Raw genomic sequence first — 27847 nt, forward strand, 5'->3', positions numbered from 1 at the left:
CCAGGTGCCAAATCAATTGAAAGACACCATTTAGGGGTTTAAGGGTACTGTCACTGGTCAAAAACCTCTGTTTAGTATAAGTGAATATTTAATTTACTTTTTTCAATTCATTTTGTATTTTTTCTTTTATTTTCTTAATTTACTTATTTGAAAATGTATTACGATACTGATTTTCTCTCATGTGGTTCACGGAAGATCTGCAACCAGATTGAAAATCAACCATGTATCATTATCATATGATACAATAATGTTTGGGATGTCAATGTGAACAAAAAGTCAAATTTCATCAAGTAATAATAAACTTTTATTGATCATGACAGGAGTCGCCATACAACATATTACCAGTAATTGGAAAAATTACAGTAGACTAAATTATACCTTCTGGTGGAATTCATTATGCCACATTTACAAAATGGAAAGAGTAATTGCCATACAAAAAGGGAGTTATAATAATTTTAAAAAGATTTGGGACCATTGACAAGTTATTGCAATGATTAGACACCATTATTCATTGAAGGTACACTTGCACATAGGGGGTAAGGGAGAAGGTATAAAGTTATATTAAGGTTTGATCAATTAATAATATTTATATGAAATTTTTGATTGAAATGTTTGTGGGAGGGGGTGAGGGTATAAATGTGTTTTTAAGAAGATGTTGAAAGAAATACAAGAGATGTTTATAGGGTTTAAATGATGTAATATTGTTTCTTGATGTTAGATGGAAAAATGAATAAAGAATTTGATTAAAAAAAAAAGAAAATCAACTGACACAACAAATATCACAAAAAAACAAAAAGCGGGCACTTTTCTTTTAGGTTCCGACGGAGGCCAAATCCGTTTCATCCTATATTGGCTTTATCATGGGAAGTGCTCAACTGTTGTTATCATTAATGCCGACAAATGAATAGTTGTTAAATCCTGTGAAGATGAAAGAAATCCTACTTAGTACATCATTCCATATTCTTTTGGAATCGTGGTTGTTGAAATTAAAGATTACTTCTACAATGAACTTTCAACACAAAAGTATCGCTCACATATCACACGGTCGCCTCTTTCTTTCTCCCACACGTATTCTAAAATGGCGCCGGCATTAAAAAACACCAGCGCGCTGCTGATCCAATTGGGATGTTATTTGCTCATGACATCATCTGAATATTTTAAATTTTGTGTTAAGATTCAGATTGCTGTTGAATAACCTCATTTTTAATGTTTGTGGTCTCATGGTAATCAAAAACAAAAGAAAAAATGACCGTGAAAGAGAAACATCAGTGAAAAAACTTCAAACGTAGTACACATCACTGTCATGCTATCATCTGATTAATCTGCAGGAAAATCCTGTTCTTGTAAAACTGTTTCATATTGCGGCTGCCTTAAATGGTATTGATATCTGAGAAGCTCAATGCTGCACTCAAAACAAGAATTTATATTGAAACCTTCATTAGATTATGTTGATGACCAAAAATTATAGATGTCAAAAAAACTGGATGGACACGATATCTTAATCATAAGAAAGCACTCCACTCAATCTGGCTATTGAGCCTGTCTGGTTCCAAAGTTTTTAGTTTAAATATCTAGTGTTGCTCTCTCTGCAGTAGTTTCCTAGCACGATTAGCCCCTCTCTGATTCTTAGTTACTATATTGATTGCCAGACATCGCAAATGTTCAAACCTGTGATGAAATTCTACACAATGGGCTACTAATAGTGCTTCAATTTTGTTTCTTTTCAAGTTAGAACGATGTTCATTGAGTCTAATTTTTAAACTTCTGATGGTTTTCCCCACATAAACCTTGTTACAAGGACATGTAATGAGATACACAACGTGGGTACATTACATTACATAAGTGACTTCTATTCCGCCTGTACCTTGCAGTTCAAAGCGGATTACAAAAGAGCTAACTGGACATTTCCAGGAAGGTTACAATTTTGGGTTACAAATGAGCTGAGATAGCTGGATATTTCCAGGAGATATTGTAAATTAGATAACAAGTAGAACAACTGGACATTTCTAGGCAATATTACAAATAAGATAGCTGGGTATTTCCAGAGGCATTACATTTTAGGGTACTGTATTCTTGGTTGATATTTTGGAGAGGAAAAGAATACCAGAAGAGCGGTGGATTGAGAGGGATTATATAAGGGAGGGGAGGGAAGATGAGTGGGGTTAAGGTGACCGGATAAATTTTTTGAATAGCAGGGTTTTGATTTCTTTTTTAAATGTTTTGAGGTCGCACGTTGTTGTCAGCAGGTTGGAGATGGAGTGGTCGAGTTTTGCTGCTTGCGTCGCAAGTAGGTTGTCAAACATCTTCTTGCGTTGAGTACCTTTTAGTGGAGGATAGGTAAATGGGATCAGAGATCTTCTTTATCTAGTGGAGCGGATCTGATTTAGGCGGTTGTTTAGGTAGGAGGGGGGCAGAGCCATTTAATGCTTTGAATAATAGATAGTAAAGTTTGAATTGAATTTGTGCTTGTATTGGTAACCAGTGAGAGTCTAGGTAGGCAGAGGTGATGTGGTCATATTTTCTCAGTGAGTAGATCAATCTGAGAGCAGTGTTTTGTATAGTCTGTAGTTGTTTCAGCATGTTGGCAGGGCATGGCAGATAGAGGGAGTTGCAGTAGTAGACAAGGGATTGGACTATGAGCCTGTATTGCTCTATGTTGAAGAATTTTCTTATTTTATGTAGATTTCTCATGATTAAGAAAGCTTTCCGGGTGGTCTTGTTGATTTGAGCCTGCATTGTGCAGCATCTGTCTATCGTTACAACTAGGAGTTTAAGTTCGGGCTGCAATGGGTATTTGGTGGCCTTGATTTCTAGTGCTGTGATGGTGGGGGTTTTGGACTTTTCGAGCAGAAGGAATTTTGTTTTATCTGAGTTTAGTTTCAGTTTGTGGTCTATCATCCATTTTTTCACTGCATCTAGAGTATTTTCAAGTTTTACTGTTGAGGTGGGGTCTGGTGGGTCAAAGGGGAGGAGTATGGTGATGTCGTCTGCGTAGCTGAAAGATGTAATGTTTATTTTATGTTTATTTTATTAATTTGATGAATCGCCTATCCATAATTTACTAAGCGATTTACAATAAGATATATAAGCATTTTAAAAAACATACAAATAATATTAAGTAAAAGGTAAAAAACAGACTCATAAACAGACGAAAACAGGAACACAAAATGATAAAAGGGGAAAAGTTACATAATAAATGTTTTGAAAAGAAGAAAAGGGAACATTCAAGGAAAAAACATAAGGAGGGATGACTTAACTACACTAATTAAAAAGTATTTATGTTAAAGACTAAAAGCATCTTTAAAAAGGAAAGTTTTTAATTTATTTTTAAAGAGACTGAGTTCCTTTTCATCTCTTATATATTGTGGCAGAGAGTTCCAGGTCTGGGGGACCACAATTGAGAACATGTCATGACGTCTGGTACCTACCACTTTTAAAGAAGGGACTATCAGTAATCCTTGTGCTAAAGATCGAAGAGTGCATGATAAATTAAATTGTCTAGAGTGGTTCCGAGGGAGGAAATAAAGAGGTTGAAGAGCGTAGGTGATAGAGGTGATCCTTGTGGGACTCCGCAGGGGTTGGACCATGGATCAGATTTGAGATCGTTGGACTTTACTCTGTAGGTTCTTGATTTGAGGAATCCTAGGAACCAATTGTATACCCTACCTGTGATCCCTATGGCTTCAAGTATCTGTAGTAGTATAGTGTGGTCGACCAGGTCAAATGCCGCAGAGAGATCAAGTTGAATTATCAGCATCTTTTTTCCTTTGTTAAGGTACTGGCGAGCTGTGTCTAGTAGGGTTACTAATAGTGTCTCTCTGTGCTATGGTTGGTTCGGAAACCTGATTGTGAGGGATGAAGTAGGTTGTGGTCTTCCAGGTAGTTAGTGAGAAATTGTGCTACTAGACCTTCTATTATTTTAACATATATTGGTATTGAAGCGATGGGTTTATAGTTGGAGGGGGTATCAATTGGGGTTTTGTAATCTTTCACAATTGGGGTGATTATGATCTCTCCTAGGTTCTGTGGGAATTGTCCTTCCATTAACGTGGTTTGTATCCATTGCATGAGGCTGGCTCTGAATTTGGTGGAGGCGTTTGTTATCAGGTATATGGGACAGTTGTTTAGGTCGCATGATGCTTGGCTATATTTTTTGTAGAGTCAATTCATGTCAGACCAGTGTCTTGCTGGGAAGTTGGTCCAGTTTCTGTCTGCAGCAATGGCTTCTCCTTTTGTAGGGTTTGTAGTTATCTCGTCGAGGTGGGTGGGTGTGCTGTTAAAGGTGGTCCTGATCATAGTGATCTTGCTTTTGAAGTGGTCTGCTAGTTGGATGGCTGTTGGTGGATGGTTTCCTTGAGTAGCTAGGAAAGGCTTGGTATCTGTGAGGTTTTTTACTAGTTTGAATAGCTTTTTTGTGTCTTGGGTATCCGTTCCTACCATTTTGGAGTAGTAGGTTTTCCGTTTTTCTTTGAGTTTAATCTTGTATTGTTTGATTAGGCTTCTCCATGCTATTTTAGTGTGTTCTAGGTTCTTTTTTTCCATTCTCTTTCTAGTTGTCTGCAGTGTTTTTTGATTTGGAGAAGTTCAGAGTCGAATCATTTATCTGACAGTCTGCAGATTTTTCTGGAGCAAGTTCGTTCAGGATGGATTCACTTAATGTTCGCCATTGGGATATGAATTCGTTGGGGGCTATGGTATACAGTTGCTGAAATGTTTGATTGAATAGCTTGTTCTATCCACAGGATTAATGAAAGTTCTTGTTTGAGTAATTATGTCACAATTCTTACAACGTCCACACTTGTAATGTCCCGTTAGAACTTGTTTTGAATATTGAAATGACATCCTCAAGGTCGAAGGACTTAAAATTTCTTTTAAATTTCTTCCTCTAGAAAATGCAATCCTCAATCTTTTATGTTTGAAAATATCGTGTGCTGAATGATGTTTCAATGCTTCTTTACGATACGGGTGATCCTTGGACTTGTGTTGATATACTGTAAAATAAATGTTTGAATGTTGTCATCAGGTTCTTGTCAGCGAAAGGTTCATTGTTGGAACCATTGTCAACTTATGTAGACAAGTTTTTGCTTGAATTTGTTGAGGGACAGTCGTCATACATCAAGGACACAACTCATTTTTTGAACATCATAACTAACATCATTCATAATAATGAGCTGTTTTTGATGTTTACTTTAGACATCAATTCATTGTACACTTCCATCCCCCAAGAGGAGGCCTCTAGATGCAAGGATACGTCCACATTTGGTACCGACATATTTTTTTTATTGCAGCTTACCAGGCTAAACATCTAAAACTAAATACAGTAAATATGATACCAATAGTCACAACGAGGAGAAAAGACCTCAAATTCCCCTTTGTCAAAAGTTTCTCCTGGTTCCTCATCTCCATTGTTTCCATGGGATATTTTTCTCATCTGGATCATTTAATTCATCTTTTATCTTTTGATCCTACCTATTTTGGGCCACTCCCTGGGAGCCTCACAGGGTCTTTTCCCAACATCTGAACATTCCAGAACACCCTGACAACCAGGATTTGCCAAAGGAAGTGAAAAGTGAAACTTAGAAGGTAAGGGGAAGAGAAAAGGGGGAAAAGTAAATGGGCTGCAGGAAGGTGGTTGTATGATTTAGGGGAATCAGGGAGGAAAAAGGATGATTTGGGGGGCAAGTGCTTGTGGAGGGGGAAAGGGTAGATGATAGTGGAATGGTTATAAGTGACACACATAGATGGTGGTGGGGACAGTCACTGATCAGACAGGGAACCGTTAAGATTTAGGTGATATTTAGAAAATATTTTGTATACATGATTCACTTTTTCTGATAAGACAAATACACCACCAAAATGAGCGATAAGCGAGTTCATTCTTTGCTGCTGTGCCCTGCTGGTATGGATGGGCATACACCAGTGCTGTTGGTGCCTGATTCTTCTCCTTTGTGTCCCTATCCTGTGACTCAAGGCCCTCTAGGCGTGATATTCTATGCTTTAGTACCAAGTTGTTTAGGATACAGCATGCCATGAATATCTGGTAGACCTTTTTGGGTTTGTAGAACAGCTTCTTTCTAGATCTGTCTAGGTACCTGATTATGTTTTGAGCAGTCCAAAGGTATGTTGATGATGACCCTGATTTGGCAGTGTCAATGGCATATCTAGTATATATGATACCTGGAGCTGATCATTTTTCAACACCCCTTCCTTTATTTGAAAAACATGATTTTTTGTAATAATCTACAACTCGCACAACAAGCGTGTACCTAGGAAAAGGCAGCACCTTACACACTGCAGTGAGCACTAGAACATCAATACACCCATTATAAAACTAAACAAGCCGGATTAGTAAAGATCACATCAGAAGGAAGACCCCAAGGCTGGCCAGAGGAAGGCCTAAAAGCTACTGGCAACCGCAGTTTGTAGAACTGAGGCGGACAGAGACACGATGGGCAGGAAGATAATGACGTGAATCCAGACCTGAAGAGGACTTGTTGTGATTCTGTTGCCTATGACCTGAAAGATCCCCATGGACTCCAGGCACACCTGGGGACAGCTGCAGCACATCAGCTGAAAAATGTTGTGTCAGAAATAGAAAATATCTAGTTTAATAGAATCATGTCATTCTAAAGAGTATCAGTTTACATATGGTGTGCCCCCGAGCTCAATTTTAGCACCTATCCTTTTAAATATTTTTATATCATTCTTTCCTCTTTGCTACAGTTATTAGACTTCATACCGTTCCTTTATGCTAATAGTATTCAGCTGTTGACTGTCTTTGAGCCATCAGACCCATTAAATATTCATCCCATTAACAAAAGGTAAACCAAAGTAATTAGTTTCAGATGCAGAAAGTAAGACTAAAGTCAGACAAAGCATAAGCTATGATTTATTTATTTTTTTAGTAGTAAAAAATTTCAAGTCTTAAAATCCTCTGGTATATAAGTACCATCTGTATCTGTACTCAAAATACTGGGACTTTTTCTTGACTCAGAATTATCATTCCATACTCGTATCAGTAATGCAAAAATGCTTCTACGAACTAAAATCAATCTGCTTGGTATGCAATCTGTTTATTCAGGGACCATTAAAAACCCTTGAGTTTTACAGATAAGAGAAATATGATGTCTTCAATTAATACAATACACGGTAATTAAACTAACATATGTATGCAAAAAATATGATAATGTGACCCCCTCTTCTTTGCAATGAATGTTGGTTACCAATATCTGTAAGGCTCTGGTTTATAATTCAAGCCATGTCCATAAGATTCATAACTCAGATCTACTTTACTTTTTAGTCTGATTTTTAATTCCATATGATCTGACCAGAAACCTAAGATCATTTAGCAAGAATCTTCTGGTAGTACCCTCTTTAAAAATTACTATATTAGATGGGATATCATCTGACACAGGATTTATAGCAGTGGTTGGACCAATATTTTGGAATGCTCTCCCTATGTATATTAGGCAGGAAACTTACCCCCCTTTTTACAAAACCGCAATAGTAGTTTTTAGTGCTAAATGCTTTGCGCCGCTCCTGACACTCAAAGAGTTCCTATGAGAGTCAGAAGCAGCACAGAGTATTCAGCACACCAGCCTGCACTAAAAACCACTATTGTAGTTTTATATAAAGGGGGTGTATTAATTTGCCTAAAAACATGTCTATTCAAAGAAATCTATGAGATAATTGATTGTCTCTGCTTTACTGAATTGTGAGTAAACAGGAAGATCCTAGCCCCACCCCCAATTCAATTCATTTTTCATGTACACACAATATCTTATTAATTCATAATGGTAACCATAAAATTTAAAAAAACACAAAGCACACTGTATGCAGAGAAAATGTTAATTATCATTTATGAATTTCAGGGTTTTTTCAAAGATGTCAAGACAGATGACCTTAAAATATGCAATGTCACCTCAGTAACTATAGAAGAATAGACAAATATAGTGCAAAATATAGATAGCAGATATAAATTCTCAAAACTGACACATTTTGATAACTAAATTGAAAATAAAATCATTTTTCCTACCTTTTTTGTCTGGTGATTTCATGAGTCTCTGGTTGCACTTCCTTCTGACTTCTCTCTCTCTCGATCCAGTGTCAGTTCTCCTTTGTACCTACCACCACCTTTGTTCCAGGTCTCCCTCTCTCTCCCTCCTCTGTTATGATCTTCCACCTCTCTGTTCTTCCTCAGGGTCTCTCCCCCTCTGACTTTCTTCTACTTATAACACCCCCTTTTCTGCCTCTCTCTTTCCTGTCCCCCTCTTCTCCCCCCACCCAGTCTGCCGCCACCACAGGAAAGGAAGGTCTAGGTGCTGGCCCACAAGCCTTCTCCCCGACATCAATTCTGACTTCGGAGAGGAAGTTCCGGGCCAGCCAGGTAGTAATTGGCTGGCCTGGAACTTCCTCTCCGAAGTCAGAATTGACGTCAGAGAGAAGGCTTGTGGGCCGGCGCCTGGACCTTCCTTTCCTGTAGTTGTGGCAGCAGATAGGGAAGCTGGGAGAGAGCCCATTCTCCGCGATCACCTGTCCCGTTGTCCCTACACACAGCTTCGGGATGCTGTCTGAAAACAGGACATTTCGACGTCCCGAAGCTTTGTGTGGGGACAACGGGACAGGAGACCTAAAAATGGGATTGTCCCATTCAAAATGGGACATATGGTCACATTATACATTCTCTCAAAATTGTAGCACATTAGCCTGTCAATATTACATTAATTGCACACCAAATTATAGGAGCTTATAGACTGCTTTTACATTTGCATCTCAAGATCAAATCATCAATTTTTACTTATGCCTTCAAGAATCCATATATTGTCTTATTCGAGCCACCTATGATATGATGATAATGATGATGCCCAGAACAGCAGCAGAGCTATTTTAGCTCAGCCTTACTCACAAGTATTGGGCTTCAGAGAAGACCTTCATGATAGGTTAACAGATGCACCATCCATAAGTGAGTGTCTTTTTGGAAAAAGGATCATGATGCAGTATCTAAAAATAACAACCACTTTTCAACTAAGAGCTCTCAGCTCAATCTCAAAACCTTGCTGTTCAATCTAAGAAGCATCACCAATATCAGTATAGGAATCCCTATCAATACGTTCAACAATTTTGGCCCAAGAGAAATTACTAGCCTTATACAAGGCCACAGTTTGAATGGCAAACTCATCAGGCATATCCTCAGAAGCAGCATCCAAGAGTACATAAATTACAAGGGCTGCTGGAATCTTCATCTGCCAAACCTTCATTTGCCTTTTGACTGTTGTAGATGGAAGGCTCCATTATTCTTTAATCGGTGGCATGCCTTCACAACAAATTGCTGAGTTCTCCAAATAATTTCCTAAGGCTACAGCCTAAATTTCATCAGCAAACCTCCATAGCAAGTTCCGGCAGGGGACTCACTCCTTCCTATGCACCATCTTAGCAAATGCCATTGAGGAAGTCCCATTGTATTGTCAAAACAAGGGTTTTATTCAAGAATCTTCCTCATTCCTAAAATGTTAGTGTAAGGATAGCTATGCTGACAGTCAGGAGGTCTGTAGCCCATCCTAGACCTATACAATATTGATTGGTACATCAAGAAGAAGTTAAAGATGAACTCCCTTGCTATGAACCAAAATGATTGGCTTGCTGCTATCAGTTTAAAAGATGCCTATACGCATATCCCAATTCATTAAAGTCTTTGGCAGTTCTTAAAATTCTCCCTTTTGGTCTTTTCTTGACTCTATGGGTATTTACAAAGTGCCTAGTTGTTGTGGCTGTGGTCTTGCCAAGAGAAGGCCACTATATGTCTTTCTGTACATTGATGATTGACTTATCTCTGCACCTGCACATTCTGCTGTGCCATGTACTGTAAATGCCACAGTTGATATCCTTCAGAACTGGATTTCTTCATTATGTAGAAAAGTTCACATTAACCTTGTTGCAGGGACTGCAATGTATTGGCACCCATTGGACACTACTGTGGAAAAAACTTCTCTTTAAAAAGACAGGTTGCAAGCTTAGCAACATATTGCCACCACAGTTTCAATTTCACATAGGTGCTATGAGTAGCGTTCAAAAGTTTATCTACCTCAGTAGGAAAGAAAAGAGATGTTTGGTTTTTTTTTTAAATAAATCTTTATTCATTCAACAAGTGTATCAATAAATTAACAATTGAAAATAAATACATCACTTGAATTTCTGTCATATTTAAGAATAATACATAAAATTTAACCCCTTCCCTCCCAAGCCTACCATAACATATGCAATCAAATATATCCTATGAAAAATTATTTTTAACTGATCCAAACATTTTAATAAAATTCAAAATTCTCTCCCTCCCATCCCATTACTTGTATCATACTTACAGTGGAAAAATGGTATCTATTCATTAAATAATTTGTCAATGGCCCCCACATCTCTTTAAATTTTTTATAATTCCCTTTTTGTATGGCTATTGTTCTCTCCATCTTATAGATGTGACACAATGAGTTCCACCAAAAACTGTAATTAAGCCTGCTCCAATTTTTCCAATTATGCATGATATTTTGTATGGCGACTCCTGTCATAATCAATAAAAGCTTATTATTGTTTGATGAAATTTGGCTCTTTGTTCTCATTGACATACCAAATAGAATCGTATCATATGACAAAGCCACAGGAATCTCTAATAAACAATTTATTTGGGTCCAGATTGATTTCCAAAAGGTCAAGATAAAGGGACAATAATATAATAAATGATCTAATGTCCCAATCTCAAGATTACAATGACAGCATATATTAGACTTAGAGCTATTTAACTTCTGCAATCTAACTGGGGTCCAAAATGCTCTATGTAAAAGGAAAAAACAAGTTTGTCTCATAGATGCGGACACTGTACATCTTATTCTCCAAGACCAAATTTGTGGCCATTGAGACGCAGTAATTTGATGCTTAATGCTCCAAATGTCCCTAAGTCCAATTAGGTTTTTTATTTACAAATCCATTTAGCAATTTATACCACTGTGCGGCCTGGTGTCCCAAGATGTCCACCTGAAAGCATAAGAATTCTAAACTATATTGCGTATTAAGATTTTTCCATTCAGGGAATCCTGCCTGAATGGCCTGCTTCAGTTGCAACCATCTAAAGCTTTGTGATTTATTAAGACCATATTTTTGTAGCAGCTGTGAAAAATCAAGCAGTTTATTATTTGAAATTACATCATCTAAAATCCGTATACCTGCTATCATCCATTGCTTCCAGATGACCTTAAATCCGCCAATTTGAATCTTGGAGTTTAAACAAATAGTTTGATTTCAAAAAACTTTTGTTTTATTTTTCAATATAGTCCTCTGATAGCTCCATACACTTCATCCACTTTTCCTGCAATGACTTTAACTCCTTTGAAAAGAATTCTGTTTGACCTTCAAACTAGGACATAACAGCTTCCTTGACATCTTGAAAACTGCTGTCCACAGAGATTTCTTCAAAACTCAGAACAGGAAATAATCCAAGGGAGCCAGGTCGGGACTATAGGGTGGATGGTCCAGCTGCTAAAACCCACATTCTCGAATGGCAACCTGTGATTGTCATGACATGTGCACCGGCACATTGTAATGAAGAAGCAGCACACCTGCTGTGAGTTTGGCTCGTCTTTTTCCTTGATTGATTCTTGCAAAGGGATAATTGTGTTGGTGTAACTCTCCCTGGTTATAGTTGTCTTGTGTGGCATGAACTCCAGAAGCAAAAATCCTTCATCAACCCAGAAGACACAGTTGCCATGACTTTGCCTGCAGATTTTTTTGTCTTCAACTTTTTGGGGGTGGGTGATGACTGGTGCTTTCACTGCATTGACTCTATTTTGGACTCAGGATCTCTGTGATAAACCCAAGTCTCATCTCCAATCACCAAACAAAGAAGGAAATTCGCTTGGTCTTCACAGAGCATCTCCCAAGTTCTCCTGACAGCACTGGAGCCTTGTGGCCTTCTGATATGGCATCAGCATTCTTTGAACTCATCTTGCACTAACCTTGGACATGTCCAATTTTTCATGAATTATTTTCCAAACTATACCTGCCGAGATGCCCATTTCTTCAGCTATTCAGGAAACCTTAGTTCGTCTGTCTGACAAAATTAAATCCTCGACTTGCACATTTCTGTAGAAGTTGCTTCCTCAGGCCATCCAGTTTGAGGGTCATCTTCAATGGACTCTCTACTCCACTTAAATTGCTTGTTCCAAAATTTTACTTTGTAGGATGATGGGGCAGACTCACCATAAACTGCAATCATGCGTTCATGGATCTCCTTTGGTTTTTTTCCCTTCTTATGTGAGATATTTTATCACTGAGCGGTGTTCCAAATCTAGCAGTTTCTTACTTGATTCGCACAAGGACACTCCTGACATGATTACTCTTGGAATGTTAGATTCGTACTGAGTCACAACTGTGCATGAATAATCTTGAGACATGTTACAACATGCACAGACTTGTTTCAACACGCTTGCTACTTTCATACTTAGGTAAATAAATTATTGAACACCCCTCGTACCTCAGTCAGCACACTATCACATGGGACATATGGCAGCCACTGTTCATATAATTTAACATGTGTCAACTGCAGTGGTATCTAAAGTTACATTGGAACCAATATCTAATTTTATCCAGCTTCTGTATACCAGTGATCCTCAACATGTGGCCCCAGGGCCGCATGAAGCCCCTAAAGTCCTCCATTGTGGCCCTCAAACAGTTGGCTGAAATGCTCTTCTTATCCTGTAATTTTTTTAATTTCAATCCTGCCCACTTAATAATAGTAACTGCAAACAACCTCTTAAGTGTGTTAGTCAGGTGTCTCATTTATGGAATTTTCTAATGTTGACAATCCAAAATAGAATTTTGGAAATATATCTTCTCATAGAATCAATATTAGTATTAATTTTTAATGTTTCATACTCAGTCTAAACAAGCAGTTTACAAAATTAGTAATATGTGTAAGCTTAAAATCTTTGGTGACCCTCAGAACTTTCTCGTATTCACACTGTGGCCCTTTACAAGAAAGAAGTTGGAGACCACTACTATAAACCTTTTCTTTCAATGGTAGATTTAGCAGGCTAACCTCATCACCCTTGAATATTATTGTTATTACCTGATGAAATAAGGTAGCCTCAAACTATTTCAAAACAATCTACCTATGCATAACTTTGTCCACTTATTCAATAAATTAGGATAATCTACCAAGTTGAAGCCTTCTACTCTGTTTCTAGATTGAAACAAAATGTAAATTAACGTTTAAAACTCTCTTTTAATCCTTTCTAGATTTTGTAAAGATGTTTTTGATCGAGACTACAAAGCAACAATTGGAGTGGATTTTGAAATTGAACGTTTTGAAATAGCTGGAATTCCTTATAACCTTCAGATGTAAGTTCTCATCATAACTAGATAATTCTTTATTGTACATGATACACCAACTCTAAAGTTATTCATTTTGCCTGCTCAGTTCAGCATGATTTTTGGTGGTGGTGGTGATGGAAAGGCATCATACAATGCTTGTGCACAGATAACATATGATATGTTACTATAGAGCAGTGCACTTCCACCCTACTGCTCAGACTTTAATAACAATCAAAAGTATAATTTGGATGTTCATTTGCATCTAACAAGGATACCAAAACACTTCAAATTAGAGAATGACACAGGGATACATTTGTACCAAATTTGTCCCCATCCCCACATGATCTTTCTCCATCTCTATCTCTGTTCTGTCCCTGCAAGCTCTGTCCTCATCTGCACAAGCCTCAAACACAAGATTTTAAAGTATTCGAGGCTTGTGCAGATGAGGACAGAGCTTGCAGGGACAGGGATGGAGCTAGATCCTGTGAGGACAGGGACAAATTTATCCCCTTAAAAGCCAAAAAATCCATATAGGTCTATGAACTTATTAACACAATTGAAATAGATATGGACAAACTCCAGTAGTATAGTGGTGTGAAAAAACATAATGAGGGCCATTTTTAATATGACGTCTAAGTCTGAGTTTGGATGTTTTGTGAAGTACATCCAAAAATTGGGTAGGAAATATGTCTTTTTTTTGAAACAACAAAATGTCTATCTTTTTAGAAAATGGATATTTCTAGACATGTTCACCCTTACTGTGTCTATCTATTTGGGCCATTTTTGAAAAATGAAAACATTCAAATGAAAAACATACAAAACAAGCCATTTGGACATAGGAGGGGCCAGCATTTTTAGTACACTGGCCATACAGACATTACAGCAGAGAAGTAGGGTACCAAAGGAGGCACTGCTGTGATCTTCACATAAATGGTCCCAGATACACATCCCACAAAAACACATCTATATTGTATGGTGAGCCCTCCAAAATTTACCCAAAAACAACTGGTGGGGAAGGGAGGGTTGGAACTGAAGGGAGATGGGTGCTGGAGTTGGAGCTGAAGGAAAAAAAGAAGCATGCTGGAGCTGTGTGTATGGAGGGTGGCTGCTGGAGATGCTGGACCTGTGGGGGAGCAGAAAGGAAGGGAAAGAGAGATGCTGTACTAAACGGATGAAGGAGGCAGAAGTGAAATATTGAACACACAGCGCAGGGAGAGAGGGAGACACACACAGGAAGGTATACAGAAACAGAGGGGAAATAATGGGCATGAAGAGGAAAATACAGATAGGGACATAAAGGGAGATGCTTCATGGAAATGGTACATGGACATAGAGGAGCAATGCCAGACATGGGAGGACGTATATGGACACAGAGGGAAGGTGCTAGATATGGGGGATAATAGGAACACAGAAGAGAGATGCTGAACTTGGGGACATAGAGATGCAGGGGAAGGAGTTTGAGACATACATTAAAGTAGTGATGATAAATACAGGGAGATGAGCACAGGGGAGATGCTGGTCAGGGAAGTATATAAGGGGCACAAAGAAAGGAAAAATAAGCATATAGAGATGAAATATGGATGGTGAGCACAGAGAAAGAAAAAAATGTCAAATGAGCAGGAGACTCTGGCAAGTAAATTAAGAGAAGACAGAGGGAAACAGAAACTAGAGCATGGTATTAACATGACTTTAAAAATAAAATAACCAGTTAAAAAAAAGAAAAGGTAGAAAAATAATTTTATTTTCTATTTTGTGATTGGAATATGTCAAAATTGATATGTTTATCCTGCCGGTGCTAGTGTTAGACATGGGGAACAGAAATTTCAGAGGGGACCTCAAAACCCACTACCAGGCCATGCCACCTTCAGCTTCCAACAGGTATAAGGCTCTCTCTGGCCAGGGGGCAGTTGCCCCAGTTGCATTCCCCTAGCACCATCCCTAGCATATGTGAGCTTTGTATTTTGCACAGAATAGGAGAAGATGGACATTTCTTTGATGTTGTACTAAATGGAAGTTGTGACATCTTAGGATATTAATTTATGTTTATCATTTTTGGTTAGCGATAGACCATTCAGGTCTTTATCTGCTGTCATTTACTATGTTACTACTATATTTCATGTTTGGCATTTGTGTTGTCTGTGTGTGACTGAGGTATTCTGTTAGAATGAATTTTCTGTGTTTCTTTTTTTTTTTAATAAATATTTTTTATTCTTTTTTTAAATTCTTACATCAAGTGAAATACATGTAATACATTCAATTATGAAAAAACACTTGAAATTATTATTAAATGTTCTTACAATGTGAATTAAATAAACCCTTTATCAGAATTTTATATCATATTAATATTACAATAGTTTTCCCTCCCTACCCCTTCTATATGTTCTATACATGTGTTATTATATCTGATCAGTAGAATAATTTGTCAATGGTCCCCATATTTTATTAAATTTTTTAATATAACCTTGTTGTAATGCCAATACTTTTTCCATTTTATATATATGACAAATTGAATTCCACCAAAAAGTGTAATTCAATTTAGTGTAATCCTTCCAGTTCTGAGTAATTTGCTGTATGGCGACCCCTGTTAAAATTAATAAAAGTTTATTATTATTAGCTGAAATCGGACTTTGTGTTCTCATTGCTGTTCCAAATAATATTGTATCATATGATAGTCCAACATGATTTTCTAATAAATTATTAATTTGGGGCCAAATTAATTTCCAAAAGGAACCTAACGGATGTAGCGGTATATAAGAAATAAATTACATTACATTACATTACATTAATGCAGGGACAAAAGAATAGTAAATGGTCCAATGTCCCCACTTCTATCCTACAATGCCAGCATCTATTAGATCTATTACTATCTAATTTTTGTAATCTCGTAGGGGTCCATAAAACTCTATGTAATAAAAACAACCATGTTTGACTCATAGATGCTGATCTTGTAGTTTTCTGTGTTTCATTCTGTAGCAATTTGGCTTATTTAGTTTTCCCAATAGTGGAGGGGGATATATGTGAGGGGAAACAGGTTTTGTTGATCCTTGTTCTGTACTATATTTGTGATTTATAAAAATGACAGTTGTACTGAATATTGTTTCTTTTTATACTTTAATAAAATGATTAAAATATAAAATCATAACTGTTTGAGGCTTTTCAGATGGGATCAGACTGAGTTTGTGGGAACGGGGTGGGGAAGGGGACAGAGCTCGCAGGGACAGGGATAAATGTTGTCTTCGTGTCATTTTCTAATGCTGATAGAGGATCTTTCCAGAGGAAGTTATCATTTCTAGCCTTTTCCTGAATGCATTTTGTTTTAACCAGATATATTTTTTGGATCTGATGTTTCCATTTTTTACCCACAGCTGGGACACTGCAGGGCAGGAAAAGTTTAAGTGCATTACATCTGCGTATTATCGTGGAGCTCAAGGTGAGTTCCAGGGAAATGTGTACTTACTACTAATTTCTCTAGCGCTGCTAGATGTAAGCAGAACTGTACATAAAAACATTCAAGACATGGTCCCTGCTCAGAAGAGCTTACAATCTACTTAACAGAGAAACATGACAAGTAGGGATTGGGGAGTTCATCAGGCACGAATGCCTTACAGTGAGTGGAGGTTAGGAGTTAAAAGCAACCTCAATGAAGTGGGTCTTGAACCTGGATTTGAATAACCCAGGGACAGAGCTTGATGTAGTGATTCAGGGAGTCTGTTCCAGGTGTAAGGCACAGCAAGAGAAAAGGAATGGAGTCTGGAGTTGGCATTAGTGGAGAAGGGTACTGATAAGAGAGACTTACTCGATGAGCAGAGTTCTAGGGGAGAAATATAGAGAAAGATAAGAGAGGAAAAATATTGAGGAGCTGCACAGTGAATGCATTTGTAAGTCAATAAGAAGAGTTTGAATTGTATGCAGCAATGGATGGGGAGCCAATGTAATGATTTGAGGAGAGGGGTAAAATGGGTATAACAACTGGTGGAATATAAATTGTGCAGCGGAATTTTGAATGGATTGAAGGGGAGAGAGGTGGTTACGAGAAAGACCTGTGAGAAGCAAGTTGCAGTAGTCAAGGTGAGAGGTAGTAAGGTTTTTGGTGGTCTGCTCCAAGGGGAAGGGTTGGATTTTGATGATATAGAGCAGTGTTTTTCAACCGCTGTTCCGCGGCACACTAGTGTGCCGCGAGATGTTGCCTGGTGTGCCGCAGGGCCGCCATCAGGGCAGTACTACCAGTCCTGCATTCAGGGGCCCGGAGCTGACAGGGGGCCCGAGGCAGGGGCGCCAGTAGCTCGCCAAGGCAAAGTGAGTCGATCACCCAGGACTCACTTTGTCTTGGCAATCTAATCTATCGAGCCGATAAGTCTTCTTCTCCCCGACGTCAATTCTGCAGTCGGAGAGGAAGTTTGGGCCAGCCAATCGCTGCCTGGCTGGGCGGAACTTCCTCTCCGATTGCAGAATTGACGTCAGGGAGAGCATGCGTCGGCGTCGGCTTTGGGGCCTGTTATCCATTGGTGGGTCCTGTTCCCCGATGGCAGCGGCAGTGGCAGTGGCTTGGGGAACGGCAGGGAGAAAGAAAGAAAGGGGGCAGGCAGGGAAACAGAAGGAAAGAAGAGAAACAGAAAAAAAGAAAGAAAGGTCAGGGAGAGAGGAAGAAAAAGTTGGGGGAGGGAATGAGGTGTGGAGGAGAGAAAGCATACAGGCTGATAGAAGGGAAGAAAGATTGGATGCACAGTCAGAAGAAGAAAGTGCAACCAGAAATCACCAGACAAGGTAGGAAAAATGATTTTATTTTAAATTTAGCAAAGTGGAGGCAATATTACCACAGTTTTCAAAGGAATTTGCCCAAATAACTTAATAGTTAACTGGGTAAATTCCCAGAGATGAAAACTTCCCTTCACTTACTATGCACAGTTCTGAATTTATATCTGCTGTCTATATTTTACAATATGGTCACCTTTTACTAAACCGCAATAGTGGTTTTTAGCGCAGGGAGCCTATGAGCGTCAAGAGCAGCGCTGGGCATTCAGCGCAGCTCCCTGCACTAAAAACTGCTATTGTGGTTTAATAAAAAGGATGGAGGGTATATTTGTCTATTTTTGTATGCTATAAAAACCAAATACAGAGAGAGACTGAGAGCTGTTGACGAAGAGCTACGTGTGTGTCTTTCTTCGATTCCAGCCAGAATATCAGCTTTGTGTTCAGCCAAACAGGCTCAGGTTTCGCACTGAATAAAGTATTTTATAATTTTTCACTATTCTGTTTACTTAATATTTCATAATAAAGTAATTATAAAATACTTTCTTTGTGTTTATTTGATTCCTATTCAAGAGAATTACTTTATATATAGTCAATATAGGCACAGAGTTAAATTTTTTAACATTTTCTAATGGTGGTGTGCCTCGTGATTTTTTTCATGAAACAAGTGTGCTTTTGCCCAAAAAAGGTTGAAAAACACTGATATAGAGAAAGAAGTGACAGGTTTTGGCAGTCTGCTGGATTTGTGCAGAGAAGAAGAGAAAGAAAGAAAGGAGAAAGGAGTCAAAGATGACCCCGAGGTTGTGAACTGACGAGACAGGGAGGATGAGAATGCCATCTACTGAAATAGGGTTGAGGATAGTTGGGTTTGGCAGAAGGATAAGTAACTCAGTCTTGGCTGTATTCAGCTTTAGGTGGCAATGGGACATCCAGGAAGCGATGCCAGACAGGCAGGCTGAAACTTGGACCTGGATACCTTTAGAGATTTCTGGTGTGGAGAGATAGTTCTGAGAGTTATCAGGAGATCAGAGTATAGATGGAGAAGAGAAGATCCCAGGGCAGAGCCCTGGGGTACTCCAACATAACTGGATAGGAGTGGAGGAGGATCCACCACTGTATACATTAAAGGTGTGGTATGAGAGATAAGAGTAGAACCAAGAAAGAACACAGCCCTGAAATCCAAGTGAGGACAGAAAATCAAAGAAAAGGTGGTGATCTACAGTGTCAAAAGCAGTTGATAGATCTAGAAGGATGAGGCCTTTGGATCTGGCCAAGGACAGGTTGTTGGAGACTTTAGCAGGGGCAATTTCTGTAGAGTGTAGGGGGCAAAAGCCTGATTGGAGTGGATCAAGAACAATTAGGGTTGACAAGAAGTCAAGGCAACGGCGGTAAGCAGCATATTCAAGAAGTTTAGATAAGAAGGGAAGGAGGAAGATGGGGTGATTGTTGGAAGGGCAGGTAGAGTCCAGTGACTGTTTTTTTGTGGTTTTATTTTTAGGAGAGGTGTAATTATGGCATGTGTGAAGATATCCAGGATAGTTGCCATGGAAAGTGATAGATTGAGAATGTAACACATGGAAGGGGTGATAGCAGGAAAGATAATGCTGAGGAGATGGGTGGGAATCAGATCAGAGGAGCAGGTGGTAAGTTTAAAGGAGGAAAGAGTGTGCAGTTTTCCCTTCAGTGATTTTGGGAAAGGAAGAAAAAGCAGCAGGGGGTCAAGGGGAGTTGAAAGAATGGGCTGGAGAAGGGAGAGGTTGAGGTGGCTTAGTTGAAAACTCAAGGTTGATCTTGTGAACCTTGTCATAGAAATGGTCAGCTGTAGACTGTGGGGAAAGTGACAGTGAGGATTGGAGTTGAGAGAGTCAGTCAGATGGGTGAAGTAGTCTTGTCTGGTAAGTGAAAGAGCAGACTGGAAGGAGGTCAGGAGGAATTTGAAGTGGATGCAGTTGGCATGAGTGTGGGATTTGAACCAAAGACATTCAGAAGATTTGACATATGAATGTAAGTAGTAGATTTTAAGGCTCAACCAGAGCTGGGGTTTGGCATCCACTAAGAATCAGGGGCGGGAAATTTCATGGGGATACCAGGAAGTACTTCTTCACAGAAAGAGTGGTAGACCATTGGAACAAACTCCCAGAGCAAGTGATCGTGGCCAGCAGCATACAAGATTTTAAGAAAAAATGGGATGCCCACGTCAGATCTTTACGAGGGCAGTGTAGAGGTGATGCCACCTGTGAGCGACCCCTTAGGGGGTAGTTTGGGGAGGGTTAATGGAGTGGGCATACTTGATGGGCTATGGCCCTTTTCTGCCGTCATCTTTCTATGTTTCTATGGCATGTCATATGGGATGTGGAGTGGGGGGAGCGAGGGTGTCTAGAGCAGAGGAGAGAATGGTATTATAGGAGACAGCCTCATTAGCAGACTTGTGTAGCATAGTGGTTGCGAGAAGGAGTGAAACAATGGTGGAGAGAGTGCAAAGGGCAATAAGAACATAAGAATTGCCATCTCCGGATCAGACCCTGGGTCCATCAAGTCCGATGATCCGCACACGCGGAGGCCCCGCCAGGTGTACCCTGGCATAGTTTTAGTCCCCATATCACTGTATGCTTCTCAAGGGAGATGTACATCAAAAGTTGGATAGCTCTAAGTCTAATAGATGCTGGCATTGTAATCTGGAAGTATGGACTTTAGATCACTTAATATTTTATTGTCCCTGTATCATGGCATTTTGGAAATCAATCTGGTCTCAAATTAATTCTTTATTAGAAATCCATGTAGCTCTTGACACTATTCTATTTGGGACGTCAATGAGAATAAAAAGTCAAATTTCATCAAATAATAATAAACTTTTATTGATAATGACAGGAGTTGCCATTCAACATATTACCATGAATTGGAAAAATTATTCTAGACTTAATTACACTTTCTGGTTGAATTCGTTGTGTCATATATACAAAATGGAAAGAACAATTGCCATGCAAAAAAGGGAATTATAATAATTTAAAAAAGATTTGGGGGCCATTGATAAACTATTGTAATGATTAGACGCCTTTTTATACTGAAAGTATATTTATAATTAGGGGAAGGGAAGGCGGGTTTTTAGTTATATTAAAGATTTAATTAATAATTATGAATGTAATATTTATATGATATTTTGACTATAATATCTGTGGAAAGGGTGAGGGGTGGAGGAAATAAATTTATGTATGTAAGATGATATTATTAAAAATTTCAAGTGATATGTATATGTTCAATTGAAATAATATTTGTGCACTTGATTTAAGATGAAAAAATGAATAAAGAATTGAAAAAAATAAAAAAGGGAGATGTGCATCTAATTTACCCTTACCCGTAACACTCTATGCCACTCTTAAGGAGATGACAACCTAAAGAGAGGGTTTCACTATAACCCTCCCCACGAAATCTTCTATATCCAAACTGCTCAATAAGCTTCCTTCAGGCCCTCAGAGGTGCCACCAGATGCTCAATAATATCTCATAGCAACTGGCTTTACGCCCCCTATCGTCATCGGGTCATTAATTTTTAGAGATTTTTTTGTGCAATGCTATAGTTTGCTTGTGTGTTCATTCAATAAATAGTTAGTAAAATTTGTTACACTTATCTTGGGTGGTTCAGCCAAGAGGGACAGAGTACTGCCAACATGTTTCACCCTATCCGGGTTTCCTAAGGGCACAATCCCTACAATAAAGCATAACTTAAATTAGATACTTCTAAAACCCATTACATCAACCACAAACAACTAATAGTGCAGCTTACTTCAAAACTGTGTAACTCTATACGACGTGGCAACCCGAATAATTGATCCAAGATGGCCGCGGCGTGTACTGGAGCTCATTAAATATTCTACAACTCAGCTGGGGCTGACGTCATCCTATCAGCACGGCAAAACCGAAAACCCGAACCGGGCAGGGTTAAACACAGGTAAACACTCCTTACTATCAATCCTTTTGAAGTACTATAGGTCAGGGGACCCAGTGAAACCTCACCAGAGGGATTTCCACTCAAGCTCCAAATTAAGCCCTTTCGGTATAACTGAATCCAACAAGTAGATCCATCTTTGTTCAAGAAAATTGAGTTTAGCTTCCAAGTTTCCCTCCGCCTGCTGGCTGTCAATCGCATCTATGATACGCCATCTAATTTGGTCTGTGGTATGTTTCTTATCCTGCCAGTGAGGGACTAGAGGGGCTGTTAGCGTCCCAGTTGTTATCCGGGACTTATGTTCATTCAGTCTTAGGTGAACCGGCCATCTAGTCCGTCCTACATAAACTAGGTGGCACGGACAGACGATTACATAGACCACCCAATTAGATTTGCATGTGGTATGGACTCTGGCCCAGATGGTACGTCTAGTGTGTGGATCCTGCCAATCACTCCCTGCCAGGGTTTTGTCACACCACTGGCAGTGGGAACACGGGGAATGGACCGCCTGATCAATGGTGGGATACCTTTTACGATTAAGCAGTTGCCCTATGGTGGTGCCCTTAGTATAAGCTATAAGAGGAAATTCCTCCAAACCCCTAAGGGCTCTAAGTATGGGCCAGTGGGCTCTGATGGATCCCACTACACTCCTAACCACATCAGAAAAAGGGAGCACACACACCATACGAGTGGTGCCCATCTCCTGGTCCCTGTTATTAGAGGCGTCCTGTAACAACAATTCCCGGTTGGCATAACGGGCCCTTACATGCGCCCTATGAATGGCCTTATCTGGGTACCCCCGGGCCCGAAACCTCTGAGTGATCTCCATGGCCACCCCCTGGAAACAGGATAAGTCTGAACACAGCCTCCTGGCCCTAAGAAACTGGCTGACCGGAAGATTGTACTTGAGCTTATAAGGGTGGAAGCTAGAAAAATGGAGTAAGGTGTTCCTAGCTACTGCTTTCCTGTACAAAGTGGTGGAAAACATATTACCCTCCTTAAGAATGAGAATGTCCAGAAATTCAATTTTTGTCAAACTATAAGATGCTGTGAACTGTATGTTCAAATCAATGGTATTGATCCAGTCTACAAATAGTTGAAGTTCAATATCTGTCCCTGTCCACAAAAGGAATACATCATCTAAAAAACATTTCCATAAGATGACATGTTCCTGGAATATTACAGAAGGGTATATGGCCTGCGCTTCAAGTTTACCTACATAGAGGGTAGCCACAGAGGGAGCAAACGTCGCCCCCATGGCCATCCCCTGGGTTTGTTTGTAAAACATGTCCTCATATTTGAAATAATTTTCCTGGATCACCCATTTGGCTAATGTCATGAGAAAGTCCGTTGGTATACGCTGGGGATCCTGTCTGGCCTCCAAGGTATCCCTTATGATCTCCAAAGCTCCAGCTTGAGGGATTTTTTTATAAAGGGATACTATATCCAAGGTGACCATGTAACATTGTATGGGGACATGCTCAATAAGCCCTAATTCCCTGAGGAAATGAGAAGAATCTTTCAAGTATGAAGGAACCTTGAACGCTGCCTCTTTCAAAAATATATCCAGGAACCTGGACAAGGGCTCCAACAGACTAGCCCTGGTGTTAACTATAGGTCTACCTGGTGGACTATAGAGGTTCTTATGAATCTTCGGTACAAAACAAATTTTAGGGGTCACAGGGGATTTTTCCAGAAGGAACTTATACTCATTCAAGGTGATGTGTCCTGCCTCATATGTGGCTGTAATATAATTGAAAATCTCTTTTGCCAACGCTTCCCCTGGATCACTGGGGATCAATTCATAGGCGGCTACATCACCTAGCTATTTAGTAACTTCCTCCCTGTATTTAATGGAATCCTGCACAACTATGGTTCCCCCCTTATCCGCCTGTTTGATGGTAATATCATCTCTGTTAGCCAATTCTATGATAGCCTGGTATTGGGAATGGGATATGTTGTATTTTTGGTGTCTAAAGTTGTAATTTTTCTGTAAATGTTCAATGTCTTTGATCACCAAATCCCGAAAAGTGGCTACCGCGGCATCCATAGGCGGGGGAGGAGTCCATGTGGATTTCACCTTACAGATGGAATCATCATGCTCCCTGGAAGTCTCCTCCTGCTCCTCTACATTCTGAAAGAAGACCTTGATCTGTACATTCCTGATAAATCTGTGAAAAGCAATCAATAGTCTGAAAAAGTCCGGCTTTTCCTGAACTACAAATCCCAACCCTAGTTGCAAAACTTCCTTCTGTATGTTGGTAAGATTCGAGGAAGATATATTCACCACCAACGAAGATACTATTTGGGTTTCTGAGCTCCCCCCGTCCTGTGGGGGCCCCTGCCTCTGGTCCGAGAAAGCAGGTTTTTTGAGGCTGGATCTGCTTCCCCCGATGGCTTTGGACAGGAGTTATCAGTGGACTCACCACTAGTTACATCAGACTCCTCTGATGTAGCATCAAATGCCACCCTACGCTTGGGGGCTGTCGGTATAACTGATTTTTTGTTCCAAGTGTACACATGTCCCATCTGATAATCTCGCTCATCCCTTCTAAGTTTCTTAATCTTGGTTAGTTTCAATGCTTCCCGTGCCTTGTTAAGGGTTTCCTCCATCTCTTTTCTTTTCTTGTCATATTCCTCCACTGAATATTTAGCCTGAAGTTCTTGTTGGATATCCACCACTTTGACTTTAAGGTCCTGTTCAATCTCCATGGTGCTTTCAACAAGCAAGATCATCAAGTCTCTTGAACATTTATTCAGTATAGCTGTCCATTTGTCAAGGAAAGATTTGTTGGAAGACATGACTTTTGGCTCCTTAACAATCCTCAGGCCCCGGGGTATCATAGATTTTTTCAAATACTGTACTAGGGTGCTACTGTGTAGTTCAGCTCTCATCAATCGTTTCTGGATCAATTCCCATTCCGCCCATGAGGTCTCACTGCAAATCTAATTGAGTGGTCTATGTAATCGTCTGTCCGTGCCACCTAGTTTATGTAGGACGGACTAGACGGCCGGTTCACCTAAGACTGAATGAACATAAGTCCCGGATAACAACTGGGACGCTAACAGCCCCTCTAGTCCCTCACTGGCAGGATAAGAAACATACCACAGACCAAATTAGATGGCATATCATAGATGTGATTGACAGCCAGCAGGCGGAGGGAAACTTGGAAGCTAAACTCAATTTTCTTGAACAAAGATGGATCTACTTGTTGGATTCTGTTATACCGAAAGGGCTTAATTTGGAGCTTGAGTGGAAATCCCTCTGGTGAGGTTTCACTGGGTCCCCTGACCTATAGTGCTTCGAAAGGATTGATAGTAAGGAGTGTTTACCTGTGTTTAACCCTGCCTGGTTCGGGTTTTCGGTTTTGCCGTGCTGATAGGATGACGTCAGCCCCAGCTGAATTGTAGAATATTTAATGAGCTCCAGTACACGCCGCGGCCATCTTGGATCAATTATTCAGTTACACAGAGTTACACAGTTTTGAGGTAAGCTGCACTATTAGTTGTTTGTGGTTGATGTAATGGGTTTTAGAAGTATCTAATTTAAGTTATGCTTTATTGTAGGGATTGTTCCCTGAGGAAACCCGGATAGGGTGAAACATGTTGGCAGTACTCTGTCCCTCTTGGCTGAACCACCCAAGATAAGTGTAACAAATTTTACTAACTATTTATTGAATGAACACACGAGCAAACTATAGCATTGCACAAAAAAATCTCTAAAAATTAATGACCCGATGACGATAGGGGGCGTAAAGCCAGTTGCTATGAGATATTATTGAGCATCTGGTGGCACCTCTGAGGGCCTGAAGGAAGCTTATTGAGCAGTTTGGATATAGAAGATTTCGTGGGGAGGGTTATAGTGAAACCCTCTCTTTAGGTTGTCATAGTACACATTCTTCTACAATTATACTTTAGTTATAAGCCTATATACTAATACTCTTAAGGAGATGTGCATCTAGTTTACCCTTAAATCTTAGAACGGTGGAATCTGCAATTACTTCCTCTGGGAGAGCATTCCAGGTGTCCACCACTCGTTGCGTGAAACAGAACTTCCTGATATTCGTCTTGGACCTGTCCCCCTCAGCTTCAGTCTATGTCCTCTTGTCCGTGTCACACTGGACATTGTAAATAACTGCTTTCCCTGCTCCAGTTTGTCGAAGTACAAGGGGGCACTCGGAGAAATTGAAAGGGGACAGGTTTAGAACAAACGCTAGGAAGTTCTTTTTCACTCAGAGGGTGGTGGATACATGGAACGCGCTTCCAGAGGCTGTTGTAGACAAGAAAACATTAAATGGTTTCAAAGAAGGTTTGGATAGATTCCTAGAAGAAAAAGGGATTGGGGGGTATAGATAGGTATAGACCATTGCTCAGGCAATGGGCCTGATGGGCCGCCGCGGGTGCGGACCGCTGAGCAGGATGGACCTATGGTCTGCCTCAGCGGAGGCAACTTCTTATGTTCTTATGTTCTTATGTTCTTATTTTGAAAGTCTCGATCGGATCCCCTCGCAGTCTCCTCTCCTCAAGGGAGAACAACCCCAGTCTCCTAAGTCGTTCCTCGTAGTCCAGATTCTTCATATCTTTCACTAGCTTCGTTGCTCGGCTCTGCACCCTCTCAAGCAGTTTTATATCCTTCTTTAGGTATGGAGACCAATGCTGGACGCAGTATTCCAGGTGCGGTCTGACCATGGCTCTGTAGAGCGGTATTATAACTTTCTCTGATCTACTCGTAATTCCCTTCTTTATCATGCCTAGCATTCTATTTGCTTTCTTCACTGCTGCCGCACATTGCGCCGACAGTTTCAGGGTCCTATATATCCGTACACCCAGGTCCTTTTCCTGTTCAGTCTTTCCCAGAGTTACACCTGACATACTATTCTTGTGATCTTTATTTTTTCTGCCTAAATGCATCACTTTGCATTTTTCCACATTAAAATTCATCTGCCATTTATCTGCCCACTTCTCCAATTGATTCAAGTCGCTCTGGAGTTCCTCGCTGTCCTTCTGCTATCTGATTGCCCGGCATAGCTTTGTGTCGTCTGCAAACTTGATGATTTCACTGGATGTTCCTTTTTCCAGGTCATTTATGAAAATATTAAATAAGATGGATCCAAGTACTGAGCCCTGGGGTACACCGCTAATCACTTTTTCCCATTCTGAGAACTTCCCATTTATGCCCACTCTCTGTTTTCTGTTCTCTAGCCATTTGCCTATCCATCTTAGTATATCTCCCTCTATTCCAATAGCCTGTAGATTCCTAAATGTATTGGGAGAGATTGGCTGGGAATGGTGGGAGGGTGATAAGTTGTGAAAGTTTTCAGATGATGGTCAGAGGGAGGAAGAATTGTGGTGGAGAAATTTGTGATGGAGCAATTGGAGAAGAGACAAGATCAAGGCAGTGGCCATTTTGGTGCATAGGGATGGTAGAGCACAGCTGAAGATTACATAGAAACATAGAAACGTAGAAGATGACGGCAGATAAGGGCCCATCAGGTCTGCCCACTCTACTGACCCACCCCCAAGTCTACTATCCTAGGGATCCCATTCCTGGTGACAGGTTCCCTTGGCTTAACCCTCTAAGGGATCCCACATGGGCATCCCATTTGCTCTTAAATTCTTGCACGCTGTTTGCCTCAATCACCTGCACCGGGAGCTCGTTCCAAGGATCAACCACTCTCTCGGTGAAGAAATATTTCCTGGTGTCGCCATGAAATTTCACGCCCCTGAGTTTGAGCAGATGCCCTCTTGTGGCTGAGGGTCCTTTGAGAAAGAGAATCTCTTCTTCCATCTCGATACAGCC

At 40.0% G+C, this 27847-nt stretch overlaps 1 protein-coding gene across 3 annotated transcripts in view; it reads left to right on the plus strand.

Moving 5' to 3' along the window:
- RAB36 (RAB36, member RAS oncogene family) overlaps nucleotides 1-27847 on the plus strand; it is a 120945-nt gene that overhangs the window by 38031 nt on the left and 55067 nt on the right. For all 3 annotated transcript variants that reach the window (XM_033957131.1, XM_033957134.1, XM_033957133.1), the window contains 2 exons: nucleotides 13282-13383; nucleotides 16722-16786. In XM_033957131.1, the coding sequence (XP_033813022.1) occupies nucleotides 13282-13383; nucleotides 16722-16786 (167 nt within the window). The remainder of the gene's footprint in view (nucleotides 1-13281; nucleotides 13384-16721; nucleotides 16787-27847) is intronic.

This window comes from Geotrypetes seraphini, chromosome 8 (genome assembly GCF_902459505.1).
Source record: "Geotrypetes seraphini chromosome 8, aGeoSer1.1, whole genome shotgun sequence".
In the NCBI taxonomy this organism is placed as follows: Eukaryota; Metazoa; Chordata; class Amphibia; order Gymnophiona; family Dermophiidae; genus Geotrypetes; species Geotrypetes seraphini.